Source organism: Carettochelys insculpta, chromosome 10 (assembly GCF_033958435.1).
Source record: "Carettochelys insculpta isolate YL-2023 chromosome 10, ASM3395843v1, whole genome shotgun sequence".
NCBI lineage: Eukaryota > Metazoa > Chordata > Testudines > Carettochelyidae > Carettochelys > Carettochelys insculpta.
The window spans coordinates 29,721,515-29,748,248 of record NC_134146.1 but is presented as its reverse complement, the minus strand read 5'-3'; the positions used below and the strand labels follow the sequence as shown (position 1 = coordinate 29,748,248).

General features: G+C 44.8%; 1 protein-coding gene and 1 long non-coding RNA gene across 2 annotated transcripts in view; one reads left to right on the top strand and one right to left on the bottom strand.

Moving 5' to 3' along the window:
• Window positions 1-5,252: 5,252 nt before the first annotated feature.
• LOC142018465 (uncharacterized) lies at window positions 5,253-15,820 on the top strand. The gene is made up of 4 exons (XR_012646830.1): window positions 5,253-6,854; window positions 14,872-14,944; window positions 15,253-15,441; window positions 15,707-15,820. It is a non-coding gene; the product is annotated as an uncharacterized LOC142018465 (long non-coding RNA).
• A 1,496-nt stretch (window positions 15,821-17,316) lies between these two features.
• The window catches only part of LEKR1 (leucine, glutamate and lysine rich 1), a 100,121-nt gene continuing 90,703 nt past the window's right edge, over window positions 17,317-26,734 (bottom strand). Inside the window, exons 12-14 of the mRNA XM_075004300.1 lie at window positions 24,097-24,249; window positions 21,727-22,026; window positions 17,317-17,766 (exon numbers count right to left, since the gene is read on the bottom strand). Coding sequence (XP_074860401.1) covers window positions 17,353-17,766; window positions 21,727-22,026; window positions 24,097-24,249 — 867 coding nt within the window. The 3' untranslated portion in view covers window positions 17,317-17,352. The remainder of the gene's footprint in view (window positions 17,767-21,726; window positions 22,027-24,096; window positions 24,250-26,734) is intronic.

Here is a 26,734-nt window from a genome sequence, read left to right as displayed (position 1 = left end):
TCCCCCCACCTTTATCATGGAGGAATAAGAACCTGAGATGCCCCTTGTGTCCAATTTTAGCACATTTATTACAGTCTCATTCTAGTTCTAGAAGGTGGATTCAAATGTTCTCTGGGAAGTATGTTATGAAACTAAACTAAGACAGTGGTAAAAAAGATTAAGCTGGCAAGTGGCAGCATGTGAAACCAGCAAGGCAATGTTCCTACTCAGTTACATGCAAGTCATCATTAAAGCACATTGAACATCTTGCTAGAAATTGTTTAGTCCTTGTTGATGAGCCTTTTAGGGGGTCGTTTTCCAAAAAAGCACACGTGTGTTTTTGTTCAAATCTTTACAGTGTTGGAAATGCCCCGTGAGACATGGTAACTTACCACAAACAGTGCAGTAAACACAGTGCTTCACATGCACAGGAAACAGCTGGAGAATAGACGATATTTCAGTGGACTGCCATAAAAGCCAATGAGTCGTGCAAACCAGCATCAGGCCAGCCATAAAGCTCTGTTTGAGCTTCCAGTGCCCTAAGCCAGAATAAATTATAACACTCTCCCCTCCCTCCATGTACACCCTGCGTGCGGTCATACACGGGCCTCTGTGCACTTGAGAACTCCTACACCAGAACAGCAGTGTAAGCACATAACCCCAGGGTCAGCTCTGGCTCCTGTGTGCTGCATAGGCCGAGACCTGCAAAGTATACTAAATGCATGGGGGAGGTATATTTCATTGGAGTTTTCTGCTGCCATTCAACTGCTTCTTCACTGCTCAGGCTATGGAGCAATCGTGATCTCATATGTCAGGAGAGCATAACCCACATATTATTGATGAGCCTCTTTGTTTCGTCTCTCAGGGAAGCTAAAAGTAGATGGAAAAAACTATCCCAAAAGAGAAAGTTTGAGCAGGAGCCAAAATGTGACGCACGCACACACACACACACACACACACACACACAACAGCAAATAAAAAAAAATCAGCTGTACTTTCATCAATGGGCCCTTCCAAGCCCAGCCTCTGTCCCGCTGGGGTCAGAAACCCAGCAAACTTTACCCACTAATGTCCACGGCTGAACATACACAGCTGCCAGCTGGTTCTGTGTCAGTATTGTGACCAGTGCTAAACAGAAATAAACCATTTCCGTGCCATGGCAACTGGGACCTGGAAGGAGCATTTTCTGGTCATCCTGATCAGCCCCAGCACTGGAGGACAGCGCCAAACTGTACATTTCCATGGCTTTTTCCCATCCTGTTTGAAGTGACTCAGTGGGCTCCCCAACTCCCCTGAGGAGACTGTTCCACAATTAATCAATCTCATAGTTAAGCCATTTTCCATCTAAACTTTCCTTTGTTAAATGTCATCCTGTTAGTTCTAGGCCCACCCTGGGCTGGTCAGCAGTGTTCTGTGGAGGTTCTTTCTCTAGGTTTTGATAGGATGATCTTCACCACAACGCATGAATTGCAAGTATCTTTCCACAGTGGCAAAGCAGCCAGGTGGGGGGGGGGGTCTTCCCATCTTGCTAGTGCCCCACCCTTAGTCTCTTTTTGAGGCAGGTTAATTGTCCAACATTAAACAAACCAGTTCCTCAGCTGACCCTTTACATTTTAGTCTCTCACTGCCTTGCCTGTGTGGGACTGGGGGGGTGGGGGAGTGGGGGGGCTCTCACTGACCCTGTATCCACATGTGTGACCACATGCAGTCCTGCCCCCTTAGCTGGACCAACTGAGTACGTGAATTCTGGCACAAGAGAGCTAGGTCTGATGCTGTTATATGGGCCTGTCACACTGCGACCCCACCCTGCCAGCCCCGAGAAAGCCAGGCAGCATGGTGAGTGGTTAGAGACTAGCAAAGGCCATAGTCCCTAGGCTGCCGTTGTCTCCATTAGCAATTGTGGATGAGCCATGTCAGTGTTTTGTGCTGCAGTTTCCTAGTTTGCGAACCAGAGACCCAGTGGACTGTTTTCATATAAGGCTCTACAAGCACAACCAGGCAGGATGGGGGCTGGAGTGCTGGCACCATCAGAATGGAGAAACTGGCTGGAGGCTTTGTCCCCACGTACGCTTACACATTGCTGAAGAGGGCAGAGACAAGGACAGGACCCAGAGGGACTGGAGTGGCCACCTTGGGACGCAGGAGCAGGACACCAAGGGGTTGGAACGTGCACTACTTGGACCCTCCTTCCTGCAATCAGCTCTTCCCAGCCCCCCGCAAATCTCAGTAGCTCCCTTCACTCGCCTTTTCCATCTGGCCTCCCATTCACAGGCAGCTCTTGCTGCCTGCCAGCTAAGGGCAGTTTATAGCTGTGCCCACCAGTGCCAGATGCACCTGCAAATTCCATAGGCTCTGGGCTTGGCCAAAGACCCTCATGCTCACCCTCTGAAGCCAAACCCTTAAAACGCTCTGTGGTTTCTTGCAGGAAGCCGGACCCAGAACCTTGGACTCTGTCGTCTGGGCTCTTTGTTGTGTGTCTCTTCGTTCTCACACAAACACTGCCTGTGGAAGGGCCTCAGGACTGGATCGTCTATTGCCACCTAAACCTGCTTTGCTGGACGTTTTACTTTTCATGGCAAACAAGGCTCCTGGCCCTCTTCAGGACCCAGGCTCTGACCTTTCATAAACAAACCCCAGCCTCCCACGCAGGGCTCGACAAAGCACTGGCTGCGGCACAGCTTCGCCTTTGTATTGTGCCCTCGGACACACTCTCCTGACTCAGCTTCCGGACCGCTCTGTACCCAGCCCCGCCTGGCATGCAACGTCACGGAGCTGCTCTGGCTGGAGCACTCAGTCATTAGGCTGACACGCTGAAAAGAATGGGGTGGCCAGCTGCCATAGAGATGGTGCTGACAGCAGGAACAGTGTAAGGCAGCTGGCTCATTTCACAGCGCTGCAAACCTGCAGAGCTGCAGGGCTAAGTGCAGCAGTGGTTTAATCAGGCACACACCAGTGACAGGGCTGCGCTGAAATGCCAGTGTCCCCACCAGGCAAGGATGTCATTCCTGGATAAACCACATAAGCCATTCCCTAATTAGGGATGGGACCGAACCAGTCCCCTCCCGGCTCCTTAGGAGCAGCCAAAAATGTTCAGGAGCTGTAAAAGGAGCCAAGTCTCCAGAAGGCTGTCAGAAACCAGACTTTATTTCCTGACCCAGTCACTTAACCTGGGCAAGGGCAAGAAAGGTCACGTGGCCAGGGACAGTACCTACTGACGGTACGGTGATTGATGGAGGCCCTGTGTCCAGCAAGGCCTGAACCATTCCCCAGTTCTGAACAACTCCCAGACTTCTGAAATGTTCCAATCCTGACCTAACTTTGAGGCTTCAACTCTGGGCACACAAAAAATGGTACTAAGCTGCCCCACTTGCAATTCTCGATCTATGCCTGACTCAACTAGATTGTCAGTCTCCTTGTTAGGGGCAGAAGTTGTTGTAGGTGTTATCAGGTGGATACGGTCAGAATACTCCCTAATACCTAGCCCCTCCGAATGCCTTCTAGTCCAATGCCTCTGCTAGGACTCCAGTATTCCCGAGTTGGAAATGAGAGGGAGGCAGCCCCTTGGTCTCTAGTAGCATGGCTGGAGGGTGGGTCATTGTGCTGGACAGCATAACATCAGTACTGGTCAGCAGAGCAGTAACAGCAAATCAAGCCTCATGCAGTATCAGCCACAGCCTTTTGCTCACTGCCCTGCACTGCTGTTACAGTTGACAGTGTGTTGCTCCCAGAGCCAACTCAGGCATGGCACCAGGTATTTCTTTTCTCATTTGGTTTTTCTCTCTAATTCTGAGGTGGTGCTTTTTATTCCAGCATGCTTGGGGCCGCGTGTCCAAGGAGCTACAACCCAACCTGGGAAATTGGGCCTTGGATTTGTACCTGCAGCATGAGTTTGAGTTTGGTTTTGTGCGCATTGCATATAGGCGAATGAGCTAGGCTGTCCATCACTGGGCTGCTCGCGTGCACTTGCAGAGGCAGATTTTGCATGTTAACAAGCAAGTCTGAAGAAGTGGGTGTGCAAAACTTAGACCAAAGCAATTTCTGATGCGGTTGTAAGTGCGTCCTTTGAAACTTTGCCAGTAATGCTCGGCCATGGGCTGACATGCCAGTGAAATATGGCAGACACCTTGACAGCATGCTTAATAGGTTGCCTGCACCAACCAGCTGGCTCAGTACTCGGTGAGCCCAGCATGGCAGGTGTAGCAGAATCACAGGATGTTCCTGAACTGAGCTTCCCAACATCCTGTGCCTATAGTTTATCACCTCGTCCCTCTTTCAGATGTGGAAATGAATGTACAGAGACTTAAGGCACATGCCTAGGCTCACTCAGAGCCTGAGCCAAAGCTCACTGAAGTCAGTGGGGGCTTTCCATGGTTTTTAATGAGCGTGGCTCAGGCCCCCTGGTGAAATTACAGCAGACCTGAGACCCGTGCCCGGACATCCCAACTCCAAGATCACTGCTTTAAACCACACAGTTGCCTTTCCACATGCGCATGCTGCGGTGACCAGACAATTGCCTCTGCGCTATTCCTGCTGGTGCGCATAGAGGCTGCACCATAGGCAGGCGAGAGCCAGCGATAATCCCAGTGTAGCCCCACACATGCTGTCAGCTCTCAGACACGTCCTTGTACAAATGAAAGCAAATAAAAATAATCCTCCTAATCCTGGGAAGTGGGCAGGTTTTGTGGCCTAGGTCTTTCTACTGCCTGGGAATGAGGCAGTAAAATGTTAACAACTGGCTATAATATTCATGGCAAAACAAAGCTGTACTGTTTAGCTAGAAACCTAAGAGGCCCTGCTCACAGCCAGAAGAAACAGCTGGTGCTGCTGCTGCTGTGGTAAGCAAGGAGGGGAGGAAGGGAGGAGCCATGTTTGCTGAGAGTGGCGGGACCAGAAAAGCCGGTGGCACTTCAGGAACGCCATTTCCCATTAATCTGTTTACCACAGCAGAAATTAAGTGTGTGATGCCAGCATTAAAAGTATGTTATTGAGGTCACTGCAAGCTGCAGATGGTGAAAGACATGAAGTTGCGGGGGGAGGGGGGGAACCCATCAGCCGTCCCCAAACAAATCCAGACGCAGCTATGCTATGTGCCAGGGGCTACATGCTGAAGCCCTGACAGAGTTTTGACTGAGGCCTTAACTGGACTTTAGCCAGAACACACAAACTGAGTCAAATCAGGGGCTGTTGAGGCTCAGCAGTGACGGCCTTTGGTTATAATGGCGAGGCCTTTGCGTAGGGATGTGTCACAGCTGAACGGAACCAGCAGCGAATGTTGTAGCCTCACTCAGCCGTTACAAGCCTGGCTGGCCCCTCTTGTCCAGCCCTGGCTGCTAGCAAAGCCAAAAGCCAAAAGTCCGCCTTCGGGGACTTCCTCCGGTGTTACAAATGATGGGGATAGTCTGGCTGTTAAGGCAGCCCACAGAACAGCACAGGCCTAGACAGCTGGCTCTGACCTACATTTGGGCTATATAAGGCCATGGCTACCCAGACCTATACTCCTAGCAGTGCCATGCTAATGGCTTTTTTTCAGGGATAAGGGGCTGGCAACAGAGGGGGCTTTTGCTGGCAGAGGCACAGCCACAAGGCCTCTTTACTGCTGGAAGCCCCCTCTGCTGAAAGCCAAATCTCACACGGCTATACTGATTAGCTGCATGGTTATGGTAATGAGCAGTCATTTGCAGTTATGGGACTGCTCATTAGCATGGAGCTGCTGGGAGTGCAGCTCCATGTAGACGTGGCCGATGTGTTTGGTTGGGGAGATTTTTTTTTTTTTTAACCTGCCCTTAGGGTCAAACCCAAATTAAACCAGCTGTCCCTTAGTGTTCCAGTTCAATGCTTTTGCCTTGGGTGGGTGTGTTCTGATCACAGGGCTACCGCCTCCCTCGAGATGAGCAGGGCCTTTTTACTCTGTGCGGAGTGCCCAGTGCGGCTAGTGAACAGGTTACATGCACCAGCCTGGCCCTCTGCACCTGCCCCTCTTCCCCCTCAGCCCCGCAGCAATGCCCTGACGTCCTCCTGGCAGGCAGTGAACACTGCTGTGGCCACAATACAACGTGTTCGTCTCAGAGAGGTGCTGAGCCAACCCTCCAGGTCCGAGCAGCCAAACACCGCACCAGCCAAGCTGAATCATGCCCTGACTGAAAACCTAGTTCTGGACACAGCCTAATGGTGTAGGGGGGTGAAATCCAGCCCCAAATATTGCCGCTGCCACACAGCATTAACAGTCAATGAATTGGCCCTGCGCTGCTGTGGGAGGCCTCTCCCCACTCTACTGCTGTCCTGCACTGTCCCTGGGCAGGCATGAAAAGCCCAGGTCTGTGGATCTGCACAAACGTGTCTAGTTAGCCAGGTGCTACCCCACACCCAAGCTTGCCAATGGTGTGTGTGTGTGTGTGTGTGTGTGAGACAGAGAGAGAGAGAGGGAGCGAGAGAGCGATGCCATTAGCAGATTTTGAGCACAGCCACATGGAATTTCACCTTTGAGTCACAAGGCCCCGTGGTAATGTGGAACCTGCTGTTTGCACATGCTGAAAGTCCCTCTACTGACTGACATACCCCTACCAGCTTGTGTAACTCATGCACCATTGCACGCACAAGGGGTTTAACCACAGACCTGCTCAGCTCACCTGCCAAGCCCGTTACTACACAGAGCACCAGGCTGCAGCAAGGAAAGGCAATAGGCTATAGCCACAGCTCAAGAGGTCTCAAAGGGCTTTTGTTATCTTACAATATGAATCTGTGTTTGAATTTACTACAGGGCCAAGTAAAGCTAATCCAGCGCATGACCACCTCTCCCCTGCCAGGAATCCCCCTTCTCCCACATGAAACTCTTCTACTGAGTCAGCCCACCCTGCATCATAGTTCTAAAACCAAAGGTAATGTTAATTATTTCATAACAGATTTTTACAGCAATCCAGCATTTTAATATTGCTATTGTTACCTCTTTTTGCGTGAGAGTTCAGTCAATAGTCAGGCTCTTGTGGGTCTTCCAGTTAGGAGGAAAAGAGACGATGGAGTTAAACGTTTTTTTGCTACATTTCTGTTTAGTTACACAGTGCGAAGCTATGTTTCCATGAACAGTGTGAATCAAACAACAGGGATAATTTATTTGGTCACAGTCCCAAGCCTCTTTCCTGACAGCACACTACCCAAAAGTGCTCTCTCTCTCTCTCTCTTTCTCTCTCTCTCAACTTTTGGTCAGTGTCATGCTACAAGTGTGTCTCTGAGGCTGCTTTGCTGTCTTGTGTGTGTGTGCTTTTGTGGCATCTCTCTCTCTCTCTCTCTCTCTCTCTCTCACACACACACACACATACCCCCTCCATTAAACAAATCTCGCACCCAACATTGGCACTAATTCCCCCATCAAACCTTCTGTCCTCTTAATTCAGATTCCAGAATAGTCTTGTATGTGGCTTGCAGTTTAGGGGGCAGTGACTATAGATTTCTGCTACTTATTCCCCACAGGAGCCGCTTTGCTCTTTACATTACATGTCTGAACAAAAAGTAGCTCTTACATCTACCAGCTCTGAGGAGATTTCACCCTGCCCCCAGCATGACAACCCCCACTTCACCCACATATATATGGTGGCAAGTGTCACTTTCCAGGACAGCTGAAAAGACAGGAAACAAACTTATTTCTTTCAATCTCTTTTTTGCCCTCCTTCCCCTTCATTTTCCTTGGCCTCCATCTCTGGCTGGGCTACTGGAAGACAGCAGGTGGAAAGTGATGTGGGTAATTGTTTTGCTCTGCCTCAACACAGAGTAATTTGGTGGAGGACAAAGACTGGCATTTGCACGTCGGAACTGGGGCTAGCTAGTCTGACCTGTTGGAGTGCGCAAATGCTGAGTGGTGCTTGTGATAGGCCTGGGCACAAATTTGGCAGGTACAGTATAGACACCCAATGCTTTAAAATCAGGCCCAGACAATTTATACGCTGCAAAGTGAGCTTACGCACAAGCTGGCTATTGCCACTGCACTAAACAGTCAGCAGGGAGCCAGTGACAATCCCCAGTGTAACTATGCCAAACAAAAACTGTAAGAACAAACCAAAATCACAACAAGCCCTTACATCTCCTGGTAACAGCGTCACTCTATCCTCTGAAGAAACTGCCAACAGGCTTTGATAAATATATACTCAAGAGACTGAGGAAGTTGTTACATTAACCATCCTCACCCCAACAGAGATTGTAAAGGACTCCTCTCCATAGCAGTGTCTGAGGTATTGCCTGATAATGACTACTCAGGGGCTCGCCAGCAAAACTGAGCCCAGATGCTCTCTTTTGAAGAAATGTCTTTGATATATGTACACCTACGGAGCTGGTAGGTCCTTGAAACAGTCCCATGGAGGCTGAAGTGTGAGACCATTGACTCCTCATTACAGAGAATATTGGTACAATCTCCATCATTGGAGATTTTTAAGAGCAGGTTAGACAAACCGCCTGTCTGGCATGGTCTAAATGGTGCTTGGTCCTGCCAGGAACACAGGGGACTGGACTTGATGACCTCTTGAGGTCCCTTCCAGTTCTATGAGTCCACAAGACTGACGTGTTTTTCACACACATCTATGCCTAATTTCTTCTCTGCTATAAATAAAAAAATGTAATTTTCCCCAGATGAGGTTAATTACGGAGCAGAGCATATTCGTCTGCAAGTCACACACCCGTTGCCTTTGTCATTCCAAATGGAAGAGCAAGAGCCCAATCCACAGTTCGAGCCTGCGCTGTTTGAATGCACATGGCAGTTCCTGGGGTTGGCTCACTCCGGTGGAGTTTAGGTTCTGGCTTTGAGCATAAATTTTGGAGAACTACTGGACACCTAAGTACTTTGCAGCTTCACTTCTTCATCCTTCCGGGACAAAGTGTCTCTGACCCCGCTGCCAGCTCTGCTCGGGAAATGGGAAGGAAGTGGTTCGTTGGTTTTATTTCACACTGTCCCTGAATGAATTTCTGAATGCATTACAGCATGTCTTTTAGACAAACTGCCATATTAATTTTAAAATTCCCAGCAATGGAGGATTAATCACAACCCTGGGGAAACTAGCACAGTGACTAATTACTCTCACTGTCAAAAGCGTATGGCTTATTTACCATCCACATTTGTCTAGTTTCAGCTGCCAGACATTGCACAATGTTAACCCTTTCTCAGCTGGACTGAGGAGCCCATTATCAGATTTTTGTTCCCCATGTAGGTAGTCACAGACTGTGAGCAAGTTGCCCCTTAACCTTCTCTTTGCTAAGCTGAACCGATCAATTTACCAGACTGCATCATGATAAGGCATTTACCAGTTCCTTATTATTCTCGGGGTTTTTCTCTGAACCGGCTCCAATTTGTCAACCTCCTGCTAGAAGCACCAGAGCTGGACACAGGAGTGCAGTTGCAATCACACCAACAGCTACCAGAACCTGCCTATTCCCACGCAAACATCTAATGGTCACATTAGACCTTTTGGCCATGGATTTGCATGAGGAGGAGAATTTCAACAGCTCCTACGCCATACCCTAAAGCCTTTTGCAGAGTCACTGCTTCCCAGGCTGGAATCGTTCACCCTGTGAGCATGGCCGACATGCTTTGTCACAAGATACATAACTTTACATGCTAAAACCCACATTGCTCATTTGCTCTGCATCTGTGACCCGTCCCTGGCATTATTTACCACTCCCCCAATCTTTATGTCTTCTGCAAACTTAATCAGGCAGGGTTTTATATTTTCTTCTAGGCCCTTGTATTTAATAGTTAAGTATTTAATATTTAATACTGAGAGCCAAGAATAAGTAAGTCCCTTTGTGACCCCACTACAAACACAGTCACTCAGGGATGATTCTCTTATTTACAGTTACATTTTGAGATCCATCAGCCACTTTTAAATCCATTTAATGTGCACCAAACAGAGTTCATAATGGTCTACTTTTGTCCTGTCACAATTCTTCCCAGGAGCTAATTCTGCTGTCACTATACTGGGTTTATGCTGCATTCAGTACAACAATGGTACCAGTTACTCCTGAGTCTAAGAGGTGTGAAGGACAACCATGCTCTACGTTGTCTCCCTGGCAGTAGCAGTGCCTATAGTTAATTGCAGGTAAAACAAAACAAAACAACCAACCCCACAACCCTCAAACTAGGACTGGTGGCAACCTCTTAAAATCAAGCCCTTTATGTCTTCTGATTTATATGCTCAATCTCACTCTCCAGCACTTTATCCAAAAACCTATTACATTGTTAAAAGGCTTTTCACACGCTGGTCATTGCAGCTGGCCTCCTGTGTGGGTAAAGTAAGCAAATCCCTATTTACACAAAACTGGTCTTCAACATTTACCTCAACAGAGCAGTTCAAAGGCTATGAAATGGTTCCAGCTGGAAATGTTGATCCTGCACCACACCTTAGTGTGGGAATAATCAATGTGACCACACGTGTTGGAACTATACGGGGTGTGGCTGGTTGCCGCTCTTGTGCCATAATTCACTTTCCTGATGTATGAACAACAAAGTATGTAAAGCTTGTTTTGGACACATTTATGGCTTGCTATTATCATCTGTATATTGCCCCAAAAATGTGATTATTGGATGAGTCCCCACTAGGTCATTGGTTTGCATTAAAAGGTGCAAATATCTACACAGCTTTTCAAGCCCTCAATGTGGCCATTGCACGTAATGAATGAGTGCAGATAACTTGGGAGACTAAGTGAGCAAAAGCAACTGCTGTGTAAACAACGCCCTATAATATTGTAGCAAGTGCTAGGTTATGAGACACACAAAAATGCAGTCGTTACCTGTGTTTTAAAGAGGGCTGGTGGGTACAGTGCTCAGAGAGAAGGCATAGAAATGTGTCAGTAAAAACTGACAATCTTCACATTGTAAGTGTCCTGCAAGTGTTTTGTATTTTTGCACAGGCAAAGCCATCCCTTAGGTAAGGCAAATCAGGGTGATTACACTGGGCCCTACACTTTGCAGGGCGCCCAGCAGGCCATTGGGATTGGCGGGCATGATATGGTGCAGAAGACAGGTGTGGGAAGTAGCATGTGGGGTTGGGGGCTGAGTGCATTAGTACCCCCCAGGATCCCAGCTGTCAGCCCTGAGCAACAAAGGCTCTGCAGCCAGGTATCTGTTTTTCTGGCCTCACCATCAATGCAGAACTGGCCCCCAAACCAGGAGGAGCTGATTTGCCCTGGGCCCCACACCCTGTAGCGCTGGCCCTACAAACATGACTCAAGCTTGGTTTACAAAGCAGTCATCATGCACACCCTTCTCGGTGCGTTAGAGACCTGGTAACCGAAGGTTGACAGCTCAAGTGACTGGAGTGGTTCCAGCTGCACTGCCTCAGGAGGAGTCTCAGGATCAGCTGGGAAGATCACTGCACAAACCTCAGTATTCCCTCTGCAGACAATAGCAGCAATATAGAGGCAGAGGTCATGAACCCATCTGCCTGGAGCATGCGTGTGCTGACATACACCTCTCAAGGCACGTACTCAATGTTCAGTTGAGTCGGGGAAGAGGGGCTTGCTGAGGGCAGTGGAAGTGCTTGCAAGACAGAGGGACAGTGCAGGTTAAAAAGGGAGGCATCAACCCAACAGACAGGGAGGATGCTGTGGAGCACAGTGGGGCCGCACTGCACACCCCACCGCAGCTCACTTTGAGGAGGACAGATTTGCTCGCCAGACAGAGACGCGCCAAAGAAGGAGAGGGCATTTCAGTCCAGCCAACAGTGACGTCCGCCCCAAGATTGCACTTGTTTCTTCTGTGGGAAAGTCTGCAGGGCACGAACTGGGCTCCTCAGCCACTGAACACCCTGCCAATGAATCCTCTGGGCAGTCATCCTGGCACTGAGGGACATCAAGAGAAGATCTTTTGTAACATACTGCCAGCGAATCAGGGCTACATGTGACAAACCTCTGAAAAAGACTCATTTGTTTTATTCACAAATGATGAACACGTCAGTGTTTTATAATTCCAATGGCAGAGGAAAACTTGCCAGGGATGAACACTGGTTCTCTCAGCTGACTCTCACATACATATTTCAGAACTGCTGTGCACACTGGGCAGTGCTGATAGGCCAATGTGTAATTAACTATGGATTGTGGTACAGTGTGTCAAGTTAATATGCTATAGGTTTAGTGGTATGATAAATTATTTGTGCAATTGTACCTCAATTAGCGTGTCGTATGGGGTAGTACTGTGCATTGTTCCAAAAGAATAAAGCCTTATGTTAATGCATACAAGCCAATCAGTACTGCAGTGATATATGACTACCATCACTAGAGCCCAAGCACAACATTATTTTGACACCATCAGTCCTTTGTTGTCCTAGAGTGTATGAAGCTGATACTCACTCAGAGATGTATTTATTAAACTAAGAGGAAGCCACTGACCCCTGGTAAGCCAAGCTAATTGGTTAGCCATATTGCAGACTTCTGGATAGCTGTGCTTCCAGGAGGTGAACAAGCAAACAAAAGTTACTGATGCATCACAAGACTGCTCATCCTGCCAGGAATTACTGTTTTCATCTTGTGTGTAATAATTTGCATTGCTCAGCCTGTTTGGGCCTTGTTAGGCTGAAGCAGTACTAAACTGCTTGTCTTTTGTACCAGCAGCATCAATGAAACCGTCAGACCAGTTGGGGGTTATGAATTAGGGAGCCCACAATAAAAACTTTGTATCTTGGCAAAGCAAAGCCTAAAGTGTAGGACTACTGGGTTTTAACTTGGGGGGAACCATTTCACAGTGAGATTTTTTTTTCCTTTAAAGAAAGCACTACAAAAGATTCCTATACATATATTTAACTCCTTGTGCCTAGTTGCACACCATTAAATAATTGATTGTCCACACACATTAGTGTAATGCTAATACCACCAAATGCTGATGTACCTCTATTACCAGTGTTAATGCCAAATACACATATAGACTGATTCCAGGGCAGGAAGAATAGTATCATGCAATGGGACCTGTGTTTTACATCACAGAATCTCTGCTGCTGTGGAACACTCAAAAAATCATCCCTTAGCTCATTGGACAGAAGTAGTTAGTCACATCCTGGCACTGACCTTAATTCACTTGTAATACAAAGCTGTATGTGGAAAACTGCAACTACAGCCTGGTTGTTGCTCATTCATGTTCAGGGAATAAATGGGCAACTTGGGAGGCAGGCAAAAAATAATATGCTGGACTGATCCACATTTGTTTGGAAGATTTTATTTTTTTCATTATCGGAACCATTCGCAATGCAGCACCAGCTGTTCAGATTTTCCGGCACACAAATTACATTTCCAGTGAAGTCACTTACAGAGTCCTGGTTAATTATAGTACAGTTTTAAAATTAATTTTGTACTGTACTGTGAGTATGGAAAAACACATAAGTGCTAATCCTTATTAGACTCTCCTATTTTGTGTCAGTTTCAATGCTTATGGGGTTTATTGTGGCTACAGCGGAAGGCTAAAAATCTTCACTACCTGCCTTATGTAGTGACACAAGACTGACAACAAATAGTCCTAATGTGGTTAAACCTAATTTTTGACTAATTAAAGTCAAAGACTAAGGGTTTTAATAAAGAAGGACACTCCTTACACTTTCATCACTAGCGATCCCTCTGCTTTGCCTTATGGTTCAGATGCACAGTACCCTTCCACATCATCATGCATGCTTTAAAGGACAGTGCTTATAAACTATTGCTGAGTGCCAGATCTAAAATGTAGTCCACGTACCTCAGTGCACAGCTGTTTGGGAATGCAAAGAAAGATGTCTACCATATTTTTTCTAATCCGTACCCTTCACTGACATAGCACAGTAGCATGGCTCTAGTTTCTCTTACCTTAGGTTTTCTTTTTTTGATGCTGCTAAGATACAAAGACAACTTTTGCCTGAAATTTACTTTCTTCCATCATGGAAAGAACTGCAGATGGACTGGGATCCTATATCATACTCAGTCATTAAATTAAGTCTCAGTTGTCATCCCTGATACATGAGCTGAACCAACATTTTGCTTGTAAAATCAGATCTGAAGGTTTTTAATAAAAATATATGGCCCCCTACTAGGACTGGAAGTCAGTGTCTTTAATAAATACAGCAGAAGTTTTGGGCCTGCTCCAGCCCCTATTAATGTCAATGGCAAAATTCCCGCTGCCTTCAACGCTTAGGGGTAGTGTAGTTTTTAATGAATTAGGCAACACAATGTGAGAAAATCAGGCCAAGGTTGCAGGTCTTAAAAAGAGTCATTAACACACACCCAAAAATGCAATGAGATGCAGAAGACATTAATAAAGGTCAGGATTCTGCATGTTTTAGGTTGAGCACATTGCATCCCACGAGCTCTTTGCATCCCTCCATTCCTGCCCAAAAGTGCCCCATGTGCCATCCACCCAGCCCCTTTCAATGCAGGGTCCCCTTTTAACCCCATTTCCTCACATCAGGAGCCCCGTGTGCCCCCATTTCCTTGTATGCCAGGGTCTCTGCTGGCCCCGATAGGGTCCTCTTCCTCCCATACCAGGGTTCTCCCATTTGCAATGCCTGTGCCAACAGCTCCTGTGGACACCCACCCCCATGTCAGCAGCACACAAACAATGGTCCCTTTTTTGCATCCATGTGCAGAATAAATATTTTATATGCATAGAGGTATGTGAGAATGTGAACCACCTCTAGAAACAAACCAAAAAAAAACCCCTAGTTGTGGGAACTCTGCTGATCAGCAGGGCAGCACTTGAATCACTCCTAAGCTGTCACACAAGCATATGGTTTACAGCAAACACTGCACACACCCCTTTCCCCCGCTGCTGGTCTACTAGATGTTTGATGCCTTTGTGCAGCTCTGTGAAATTAACTTAGATCCTGTTATGTTGCCTTTAAAACCTCACACAACTGAGCAAGGTTTCCTGCCTTGAATGCATTTTGTTTTATTGCTTTGTAGAAAGCTCTGGATTTCTGTGAGGTAAGGCCAGACCGAGAAGGCCAGGCTCTGTTCTTGATCAGCTCCTTGACAGGTGAGTTACATGCTTTCATGGTGCTAGCTGCCTTACTCCAATGCTTGTTCTCATTAGATGGCTGTATTTCTTACTTTATATGGTTTGACTGCAGTTCATAGACTATGATGCTACACGTATTTTTACATCAGACCATGGCACCAGGTCCTGACCTATGACTCTGCCCTTTGGCATGGTTCCAGCAACACAAAGAGGATGGACAACTGTTCTGTACGGGAGATGAGAATTCCCTTGCTGTAGGGGAATCACCAAGCAGCACGAAATGACGATAGGTGGCACTATAGCTAATGTCTACTTTCTTCTCACAGCACTCTGATGAGCCCTGCCTGGTGACATAGTCCACAAGGGACTGTAAGATGGCATATTCTACAGCGGCACTGAGTCTCCCTGTTTAATTCCACATTCAGGGAAGTGGAAAGGTGGCTGCTCCTGCCACTCCTCAGGACCTGGACCAAGCAGAACTCACTTGACCCTTGGGGCTGTGGCCTTTCCTGTTTGTAAGTGTGATGTGAACAAATTATACTGTTTCTTGGCAGGCAAAACTTCCCCTGACATCAATGGGGATCTTTCCCGCATAAAAGACCCAAGGATCTGGTCCATGTACGAGTCACACTGTAACCAAATAATTCCAAGAAAACTGGTGGTATATGAGGGGCCTTTAGGAATTGAAAGCGAAAGAGAGGGAGAGTGCTAGAAAATAGAAGTCAGATTTATAAATGTGCTCTGCACTGGCCTAATTCTAGCTCTGCTTTTCTCTTCTAGGCCCATAGAAGAGCCCTATGAAACTTAAAAACTTGTCCCTTGCACCAACTGAAGTTCATCCAACAACAGATATTACCCCACCCACCTTGTCTCTCATGGAATACTAGAGTCATTTTCACACATGGGGATCATTTTACAACCAGAAAATCAAGAGGTCAAGATCCAGTGTGTGATTACAAACATATCTCCTGGCTAGCAGTTAAAGTGCCCTGTGAAGAACAACAAAACAACTAAAGGGGAACAGTGTGTCCCGTCCTGAAGCTTTTAAAAGGATCGTGCAACCGTTTAGTGCTGCAGTTACTAATACTGCTCTGAGAATCTCCAAAGTTTCCTCCTTTAGTCTCCCTCCCATGAAGTTTTAGTTCATGTCCCAGCCACCAACCTGAATGTGACACTGAACAGAGTTCTCCTGGGAACACACAAAGGTAAGTGTGACTGTCCCAGAGCACTCCAAAGATTTGGTAGTCCAGGGAGTGAAACCTGAGACTACCTACAGAGCACAAATCCAACCACATAAACCAAACACAGGCTGGTGGGTTTGTTTATTTATTTCAAATTAGTACCCCTGTGGCACGTTCCAGAAAAAAAACACAGTCCCAAGTTCATGGTAGTAAAATGATGTTAATGCTGTTGTGTACCAGCTGAGTGCATGCTCCTGTGCAGAAGCAGGGGGATCACCTCAAACTAAAAAGAGGAGGCTCAATATGATGATGTTGAGTGGAAATCAAAAGGTCACATCTTTCAGACTGAGGCAGTACCAAACCTGCTGGCTTTTGGATATGACACATTACTGAAGCAGTCACACTACTCGTTATCATGAGTTACAGAAAAAGTAACTGGAACAATATACCTCCTAGGGACACTGGGTTTTAATATGGGTATACAGTAAGTCATTTCACTTAAAGGACAAATTTTAAAAGATTCCTATTTGGCCACTGGAATCTCATGTATTTCAACTGGCATAGTTTCAATGACTTCAGTGGAGTTATGCCAATTCCTTTACTGGAGTGGGTACAGGACGAATACTGCAGTGAGGGGGAGGATGCTTCCTTGAACTACTGGCTATTATTTAGGGTCTGATTCTGCCATCTTCTCTTCTGGTGGGTACTATATTATTCCCAAAATGGTTGGTACTACTGGCTGAAATGGAACTACCTGCAAGCATGTTAACACTCAACGAAGGGAGGACAGAAATTTGTCCCCTAATGAATGAGCTACATTTGTACAGCACTAACTAGCACTGGAATTACATTGGCCAAAACCGAAACATAAAGACTAGGACATGATGGCGGTTTGGAAAACACTTCTGGAGCTTTGCAAACATTTTAACTACAGTTGTGCCAGATTTACTGAAAACACCTCTTTGTTTTCATTTGTATATTTCTCATCTTAAAATACATGTAGTCTTAACCTCAATTATATTGTTGAACAAAAATAAGCAACCACGATTGTCTTGTAAAATATAACTACGTAAAAGACTTTAGCTTAATTTTAAATTGTTAAAAAAACCCTATAAATGTGCTAATTGACAGTAAAGGTTACTTTTCCTGTACCATTTTGCCCTCTGGTCCACAATTAAGTAACCATATGATGCACTAAAATTGTTTTCAGGGTTTTCAATGCACTGTCCTTAATATTTTTATACATCAGAGCTGACTCAGTTGTCTTCTTATAATTGCAGTTATTCTGTTTTTGGATTCATTCACAGAAGATGCTCTTCCCCTGGGAGGGTGTGGTGGAGTTAGAACAGGCAAACCTACTTTACCACTGCCCTTGTGCTTATTGAAAGCTGGTACAGTAGTAGCTCTGGAAATGTCATACAAGCCTGCATGTGGGATTCCTTTCCCAGAGTTTGGGCTTGTTATGCTCTTCTGTCCATGATTACTGCCCAGTGCAGTACACGAGGTTAGGCTGCCCTGACTGAGTGAACATTGTGACAGTGGGAAGTTTCCATTGAGCTGCTTCAGTTCCAATACTTGCTCTCTGGCCTGAGTCAAAGCTTCAGTTAGCTCATAGCGTTCCTCACACTCTCTACGCACAGTTTCCTGCAGAAGAGTGTTCTGCAAAAAGAAAGAAACACTTTATGGGACACCATGGCTCAAAAAGGATGTTTATTGAACTCAAACACAGGGCACTGGTGATCAGAGGGCATATGCTGGTACACACGTGAGTTTGTAAATTTATGACTACACTACAAAAAAGAAAAAAAAAACAGAGACCCAAGTTTCTAATTTTTCATCTGTCTGTTCTACTTCTTTTCTGTCTGATACGTCAAAACATGTGGAACACAATGAGGCATAATCTGACCTGCTGACAAGTGAGGATATGCTTTAAAATGACTATATAAATCAAATCAGAATTTGGCCCAAAAGGTTGTGGGAGAATTTGTATGAATAGGTCAGATGGGTAGCAGGAGATTGTGTTTTCTTGATATTAGAATGCTACTACTCAGTAGCTTAAATACAACTTTCATATGTCATATTTCAATCTGCTCCCACTGTTAAAATTGTGGTAAATATTTTCTGTAGTTCTACTTTGTCATGCAGTTGGGACATTGCTGTATTATTTGCAGACTTTGCACAAAAATTGTTCTAAAAGGTGAAATTGTAAAGTGCCAATTTACTGAAAGTTACTGAGGACACCTCAAGAAAGATTATTTTGTTCAGTGAGTTGTTATAAAATGTTTTTCCCCATTTGAAGTTTCTTTAAAAACAGAGAACTACATATTTTCACCTTTCCTGTCACATACTATTTTCAAGTGTGAGTGAATTAATGAATTTTTATATGAAGTTCAGCAATTTGCCCCATCAGTTTTGATATTTACTGTGTCATTCCAAAGCCAGTGACCTATGGATGTACACAGTGCTTTTTTTTTGTAAAAGAACGGAGGAGGCTTCCAAACATGGGGCTGCTGAGGTCCCCCCATCACCCAGCTGGGGATGCTGTGGCTGGGGTTGCTGAGTTGCTGGTACTCAGTACTGGCAAGTACCAGCACTAAAAAAACACTGGATTCACATTGTTTTAGACTTGGGCTACGTCTACACGTGCACATTTCGATGAATAACGTCTACACGTCCTCCAGAGCTGGCAACGTCGACGTTCAACTTCGACGTTGGGCAGCACCACATCGAAATAGGCGCTGCGAGGGAACGTCTACACACCAAAGTAGCACACATCGAAATAAGGGTGCCAGGAACAGCTGCAGACAGGGTCACAGGGCGGACTCAACAGCAAGCCGCTCCCTTAAAGGGCCCCTCCCAGACACAGTTGCACTAAACAACACAAGATCCACAGAGCCAACAACTGGTTGCAGACCCTGTGCATGCAGCATGGATCCCCAGCTGCAGCAGCAGCAGCCAGAAGCCCTGGGCTAAGGGCTGCTGCCCACGGTGACCATAGAGCCCCACAGGGGCTGGAGAGAGAGCATCTCTCAACCCCTCAGCTGATGGCCACCATGGCGGACCCCACTATTTCGATGTTGCGGGACGTGAATCGTGTACACGTGCCCTACTTCAACGTTCAACTTCGAAGTAGGGCGCTATTCCCATCCCCTCATGGGGTTACCGACTTTGACGTCTCGCCGCCTAACGTCGATTTCAACTTCGAAATAGCACCCAACACGTGTAGCCGTGACGGGTGCTATTTCGAAGTTGGCGCCGCTACTTCGAAGTAGCGTGCACGTGTAGACACGGCCTTGGAGTGAGTGAAATTGCAATCCAGTGGCCTCAAAAACACCACCACTACTGGGAATTTGCTCTCATTTTCACTGGGAGGAAAAGGGAAAAATAGGTGAATTACCCCTGAGTTACAGTGACAAAACTCTCCCCATCTCTTCCCCACCTCCCAACCCCCACCCCAGAGAGAGGAGAGGGGAATGCCTATTCTTTGGTCAGATGGAAAAAACAAGGGAAAAGAGGAGGAAGAATAAAGAAATAAGGAGCTGAAGAATGATTCATGTTTTTCTCGTGTGATATCCCATCACCCGGGTGTTCATAGAATTGTGGCAGAGGGAAAGGCGAACAGAAACAAACATTGAAATAAAGAGAGGAAGAAAAGAAAAGAAAAAAGGGGAGGGGACAAGAATAGAGGACTACAGCAAGGGGTGAAAAAAGGTCTGGGCGCCACCACTTAAAAGCTCTGTAGAGAGTGCAGCAGTACAAAGAGGTGAGGAAAAGCACAGAAGAGGGACAAGAGGGAGAAGAATCCTATGCTGCAAAGAATCAGATTTAAGTGAGTGAATTTATATGGAGCAACGGACTTTAGGAACATAGGCCTGGAGAAATGTGAGATGACTTAGACATTACACAGAGGGAAAAATGGAAGAAACAGAGTTAGAGTGTGGTCAATGTTGGGTTCAATCATTCTGGGACTAAAAGGGACCTTCATTAGCTAAAACAAAATCACAGCCATATAGTTTGTTAAAAATAAATGAGGTAATGTACAATTTAAAGGCCAGAATAGCAAATGTACACCAAGGATGAAAAGTTGGCTCTTCTGAAATGGCTTAAAATGGGTAATAATCAAGAAAGTTTGAAATTTGGCAGAAGACAGAGGCCCAAGCTATCAATACAAAATGCTGCAGCACTCCAGCTCTACTCCTTCAGGCTCCATTTTCTCAGAATTAAAAATGACCACTTTTATTCTAGAATTTTACAAAGGATTAAGAGTAAGTCTAGACATGAAAAATGTCTGCAAACCAGGCACAGAAAGTCTAGTCTATCCCATCACCATGCCTAGATTCACCAAAATATCATTCACAGAAGAAAAGCAAACGGGTATGTCTACACTGCAATAGAAAACTGGTGAGATGCGAGACTGTCAGAATCTGGGTCTACTGATTTAGGCTCTTGGGGCTTAGTTGTGCCACAGGTCTTTTACTTCAGTGTCAATGTACCCAAAAGAGGTTGCTTGCATGAAATGCATCTCTAGCTGCATCTAGGGTTTCATCAGACAGAAGAAATACTGGAGAAAAAGAAGAACTATTTGGAACTGTTTGAGGCAATAGTGGCAATCACTGGTTGTGCACAAGATGGTTGTATCATTCCCTGTGAAAAAGTTATCCAAAAAGTTATCATTTTCCTGTATGCAAAATACTTGGGAACTGATATGCGTGGATGCATTCTTTATTCCTTATTGTTTGATAAACAGTTTGGATTAACATTTTTCAGCCTAGAGGTTGTTCACGAAGTCTTCACTAGGACTAGTCATGATGTATCCAAAAGAGACTGATGTGTGACTGGATTAGTAAAATTAGGAGAAATTATGAACCTTTTCTGTACCAAAAACAAATATCAGCCTAGCATTTAATTCATCTTGAAGAGTTTCATTTTTATTGTTTACAAGTTCCTACTGCCACTAATAACTTTGGATATTCCAGTCCGGCTTTATCTACCATCACCGATTCTACTTTTGACAGGATTTCTAACATAGCTGCACATGTTCCTTTTCTTTTTCTCAGTTTAGTTCAACCATTCAGGAGCTGCTTATATCTAGCAAAGTAACTCCTCAGCAGGCTCTAATCATTTTGTGCACTCCCATGCTTGTGCTGTACAAATACAATTTTTTTCTAATTAATTATCGCAAATATGAATAAGATTGCTAGGGGGAATATTACTACAATGTTTAAAGTGCTTCTAATTTGGTCCATATTTTCTATTTTGAAAAAATCCAGGGTTCCTTTAAATGATACTTGCATATCTCTAGAGCACTGTTAAACATGAGGATGAAGGAGAGGTGTCTCCAAGGGCCTGAAAGGGATGAATATCCTTATCAGGCACTATTTGCAGAGTTTGCCTTGCAGGGTTTTCACACTAATCATTTCAAAATGTGTTCATAATATTTGATTTTCATTTGATTTACAGACTTGTAAAATTAACACACTGGAGTTGAAGATTTGATTTTATTCTCAAAGTCTGCACTTAAGCATTTTTCAAAGTTGCATGATTGTAACTTGATATACAAATAATAACAACATATCTACTACTGAATGCATCAGGGCATGCCTTTGGTCAAGTTCCTACCTCCTCTTGAGCCCGACTCAAATTTTGAATCAGCTCTGCTCGCTCCTGAGTTAATTTTTCCAGTTCATCTGACTTCTGTTTAATTTCTTTCCTCATGCTCTCTGATAATGAATCACTGTTGTTCTGTTCCTTCTTCAGCTGGAATTCAAGCTTAGTAATCAGACTTTTAAGGTTTCGCATTTCTTCTTCCTTATCATCATGTTTCTCTCTAAGTTTGACCTTGGCTTCCTGGAGTTGATTTTTAAGAATTCCCACCTCCATACTTATGCTATTGATGGCCCTGGATACTAATGCAGGTATCTGTGTGAAAAACCTTACATTAGTTCACATGCAATGATTTCTTTGCTCATGTAGAGATACAGGTCCTAACAGATATAAACATACAATATCACTACTTTGGACTTATATATCCTCAAAGCTGGTAAAAGTGGTTTTAAAATATAAGAAAATTAGGCACAGAGAGATTGAGTGATTTGCCCAGGGCCAAATAGTGAAACTACTAGAAATGGGAAAAAGTTTTCTGATTTCCCATTTTCAACCTCTATAGCAAGTAGATGGTCTTTAAAAAATACAGATATGAAAATAAAATGTTTTCTTCACAACTGCTTAAAACTCTGGCTTAGCATAATGAATATGAAATAGACACAATACAGATTCCTTTCTTGATTCTTCAAATATCTGGAAAACTATTTTCAGTTTTTATATGAATTTTGGAAAACTCAGATTTGGATAAAGAGATGATTAATCTGGCTAGAAAAACATCAGAAAAGAAAAAGGAATAGAAAATTATATTTAATTAAAGCAATTACCATTGGTAAATGGAGAACAAATGGATTCAGTACTCGGTTTGTCCAATAGGCACTATGCTCAACTGAGGGAGAAACCACGAGCGACAACTCTATGCCAGCCCAGTATAGTTCAGAGTAGACCCAAAGATTGGATTTTATTTTTGGTTAAATAAATTGTGTACAAAATATAGCTTGAGTGTTTTTGAAAACCTCTATCAGCCCATGGCTACGTCTACACGTGAAGCCTACATCGAAGTAGCTTATTTCGATGTAGCAACATCAAAATAGGCTATTTCGATGAATAACGTCTACACGTCCTCCAGGGCTGGCAACGTCGATGTTCAACTTCGACGTTGCGCAGCACCACATCGAAATAGGCGCTGCGAGGGAACGTCTACACGCCAAAGTAGCACACATCGAAATAAGGGTGCCAGGCACAGCTGCAGACAGGGTCACAGGGCGGACTCAACAGCAAGCTGCTCCCTTAAAGGGCCCCTCCCAGACACAGTTGCACTAAACAACACAAGATCCACAGAGCCAACAACTGGTTGCAGACCCTGTGCCTGCAGCATGGATCCCCAGCTGCCGCAGCAGCAGCCAGAAGCCCTGGGCTAAGGGCTGCTGCCCACGGTGACCATAGAGCCCCGCAGGGGCTGGAGAGAGAGCGTCTCTCAACCCCTCAGCTGATGGCTGCCATGGCGGACCCCGCTATTTCGAAGTTGCGGGACGCGCAATGACTACACAGTCCCCATCTCCTGATGAGGATAGCGACTTCGACGTCTCGCCGCCTAATGTCGAAGTTAACTTCGAAATAGCGCCCGACGCGTGTAGCCGTGACGGGTGCTCTTTCGAAGTTAGTGCCGCTACTTCGAAGTAGCGTGCACGTGTAGACACGGCTCATATGACATCATAAGGAAAATCAACATGTCAGAAAACTACGTCTGGGAAAAATTTGGGTCTGAGTAAATGCGAACATATCTATCGTATAATACAATGATGGACAACCAAAATCTTTCATCTCAGTGGGATGCATGCGGCTTGTGCACACCCTCTCTGCCTCCACACACCTCTTTTGCGCAGTAGGACTCTGGATCCCCGCACTTACCTGATCCTCCCGCTCCCTTCCAGCACTTTCAGAGTACCATGAATCACCTGCTTTGCACTCCATCTCTACTCCTGGGCCTCCCTCCCAGAGCTGGAACAGCCACAGAAAGCTGATTTGTGGTGTTCCAGCTCTGCGGGGGTGGGGAGAGAGGAGTAAGTAGTGTGGGGCTCCAGTGTCCCAGTGTGCAAGAGGCATGTGAGGGAGTGGAGCTGATGGGGGGAACCCCAGTGGGCCACATGCCCACATAATATCTTTACCTGTATAAGCCAAATGTGTTTGCTCTGTTCTATTCCAGATATTACAAATAGGAAATATACTGTAGACACTAAAACAGGAAGAAATGCTATTTGTATGTCATTACACTATCACAACGAGGAAACAGAATTTAAGGGAACTTGACCCCCCCACCCCCACTTTTTGTCTCCAAGGTATATTATCTATTGTTGCAACACCAACTTCCTTTCAACTGCTCCAAACCTTTGTCTGCAGCTCCTCTTGCTCTTTCTGATATTTTGCTATTAATTCTTGGTGCTTTTGTCTTTCAATGTCTAGTTCCATTTTAGCATCTTTCTTGAGCCTTAGAATCTCTTCTGTATGTTGTTCTTGTTCTTTAGTTAGACTAATTTCCATCTAGGTAAGAAAACACACTGTTTTTTAAAGAAAATATACCAAGTCATCTTACAGCTTTTTCACACTTAGAATATTCTAAGTTAAGGTACGAGTTAGCAGACTCAGTAACCAGGGCTTATCAGGTTAAAAACAATTTCTTGAAAGACATATGAAAATGAATCATAAGTGAGTGAAGATGTTGTAGTATAGGTCTAAATTGCTCCCTGAAAAAGCACTATTAAACAAATGGCTGTCATATTCTGTGCTAATTATTTCCTAATTGTTGGGGACCTGTTGAAAAATCTTTCTAAATGTAATGTGATTAAATGACGCATGTAGGAAGGACACAGATAGAGGCGATTGGAACAAAGTATTACTTTTCCTTGCTGTGAAAAAACCCAACAACTCATTTTGGTAATACTAGATTATATAACCTTCAGATTACAAGGACTATTTTGCCAGCAGCACTTGCACCTGGAAGTACACCTCTGCTCATTATATTATGATTTTTTAAGGCTGAAAACCAATACACTTCACAAAAACACAGCTACTTACCTGTGCAATAGTAGTTCTTCAGAATGTGCTGTGCATGTTCGCATTTCAATGTAGGTGTGCTCAATGAACTCTCAAACAACTTTTGCTAGCATTGCTAGTGCCAGCAAGCAGAGCATGCTCCCCCAGCATGCTCCCTTGTACTCTGAGCTAAAGGTATAAAAGAGCATGGCTGCTCTCTCTCTCTCTTCCTTCACACGGCCAGAATATAGTACCGGAAGTAGCAGGGATGCTGAGAGAGTTATGGAATGTCTACATGCACAGTATATCTCAAAAACAACAGTTACTGTACAAAAACATAATAATTTTTCTCTCCTTTCAGTAACTGAGTACATATACATTCCACTGTAAGGGACTCACCAGCAATTTCTGTACAGTTGGTGAGTGTTCATTATTTGAAGAGCAACTTAACACTGACTTGCTGAACTGGCCTCATCTCAGGAAGCCTGAGTAACAGAATAGTGTCTGGAGAAGGTATGTACACACAACCATGTTTCCTGCTTTTCAGTGCCCAATCAAGGGGTGTTGCTCAAAACAGATGATGAAGTGGAAAGAGTCCTAATGGACTGGGGTTCTTATACATTGTGGAGGAGACACCTTTGCCAATTTAAGAACAGCAAAATTTGATCATCAGAAATCTAACACAAAATATACTGCTCTGTAACAGGTTGCCCTTTAACTCAGTACAGGATACAGACTGGGGGAGGTATGAAAGACTTTCTGTCATACATGTGTCAGAGCCCCTTGTACATCCAATTTATGAAGATCTTTTTCAGCCTTGGAAGAATGAGGCTTTGGAAAAAACACTGGAAAATGAGCAGTCTGGTTGAGGGGCAATGAAGAAACCGCCTTAGGGATAAAATTAGCATACAGACTAAGTGAGACCTTGTCTTTGTGAAATATGAAAGGAGAATGGCCTAAAAGTGACTGTAGCACTGACACCATCCTCGCAGAGGTAACTATTATCAGAAACACTGTTTTCATTGATAACAGTAGCAGAGATGTTGTTGCCAAAAGTTCAAAGGGGATCCCATTGAGCAAGACAATACTAAATTCAGGCCCCATGAACATAGTGGATCGGATACAGGCAAGTACAAGTGAATGTGCCCCTTTAAAAATCTGGATACTAAAGGGATGTGAAAAAATAAAATACCTATCCAGTGGTGGGTGTACTGCAGATAGGGATGCTCAATGGATTATCAATGAAGTGAAAGAGAGATCAGAGGATTTCAGATGTAACAGGTAAGTCAAGTATTTGGTATTAATTGGTGAGATTCTTCATAGATTGAAAATCTTTTCCATTTTGCTGCATGTGTGGCTCAGGTGGAATCCTTTCCAAAATGGCTGGATGTCTTTCAAGAGCAAACTTTCTCCTCATTGTTCAAAAAGAGATCAGTTGGTTGGGTTTTATCCCACAATATTTTTTTTAGGATTCCCTAAAAAGTTTAGCCTTCAAGAGGCTAAGCAAAGGTTAATTTATACTTTTTCTTACATCTGTCAGAGGCAGAGGAAAAAAAATCATCTCCCAAATGATAGCATGAAAGTCTTCACTCCCAATAAGACAACACTAGATAAGAAGGCCAGAACCCTGCAGAGGTGAGTATTGTCTCAAAGCATCTGCTGGAGAAAACAGGATTGATGGGTATGGGGAAAAAAACCAAACCAAACCCATTATTCTGACTTATGGATGTTTATCTAAACCATACTTAGAGACTTTTGCAGTTTCCCTATGCCTAATTTTTAATGCATTATTTCAGTGTTTAGGCTGGCTTAATATGTATTGTATATACTGTTTTGCAATGAGGAAGCTGGTTCATTGAGTGTTTTATATATGCACGGAGGCTGATGTGCTGCATGCTCTACAGGTAACCTCACTATGCTGGGATGCATTTGTTTCAGTAATATTAGGCCTATACATAAACTCTAGGAAGGGATCTAGCTTGTGGATTGTGTT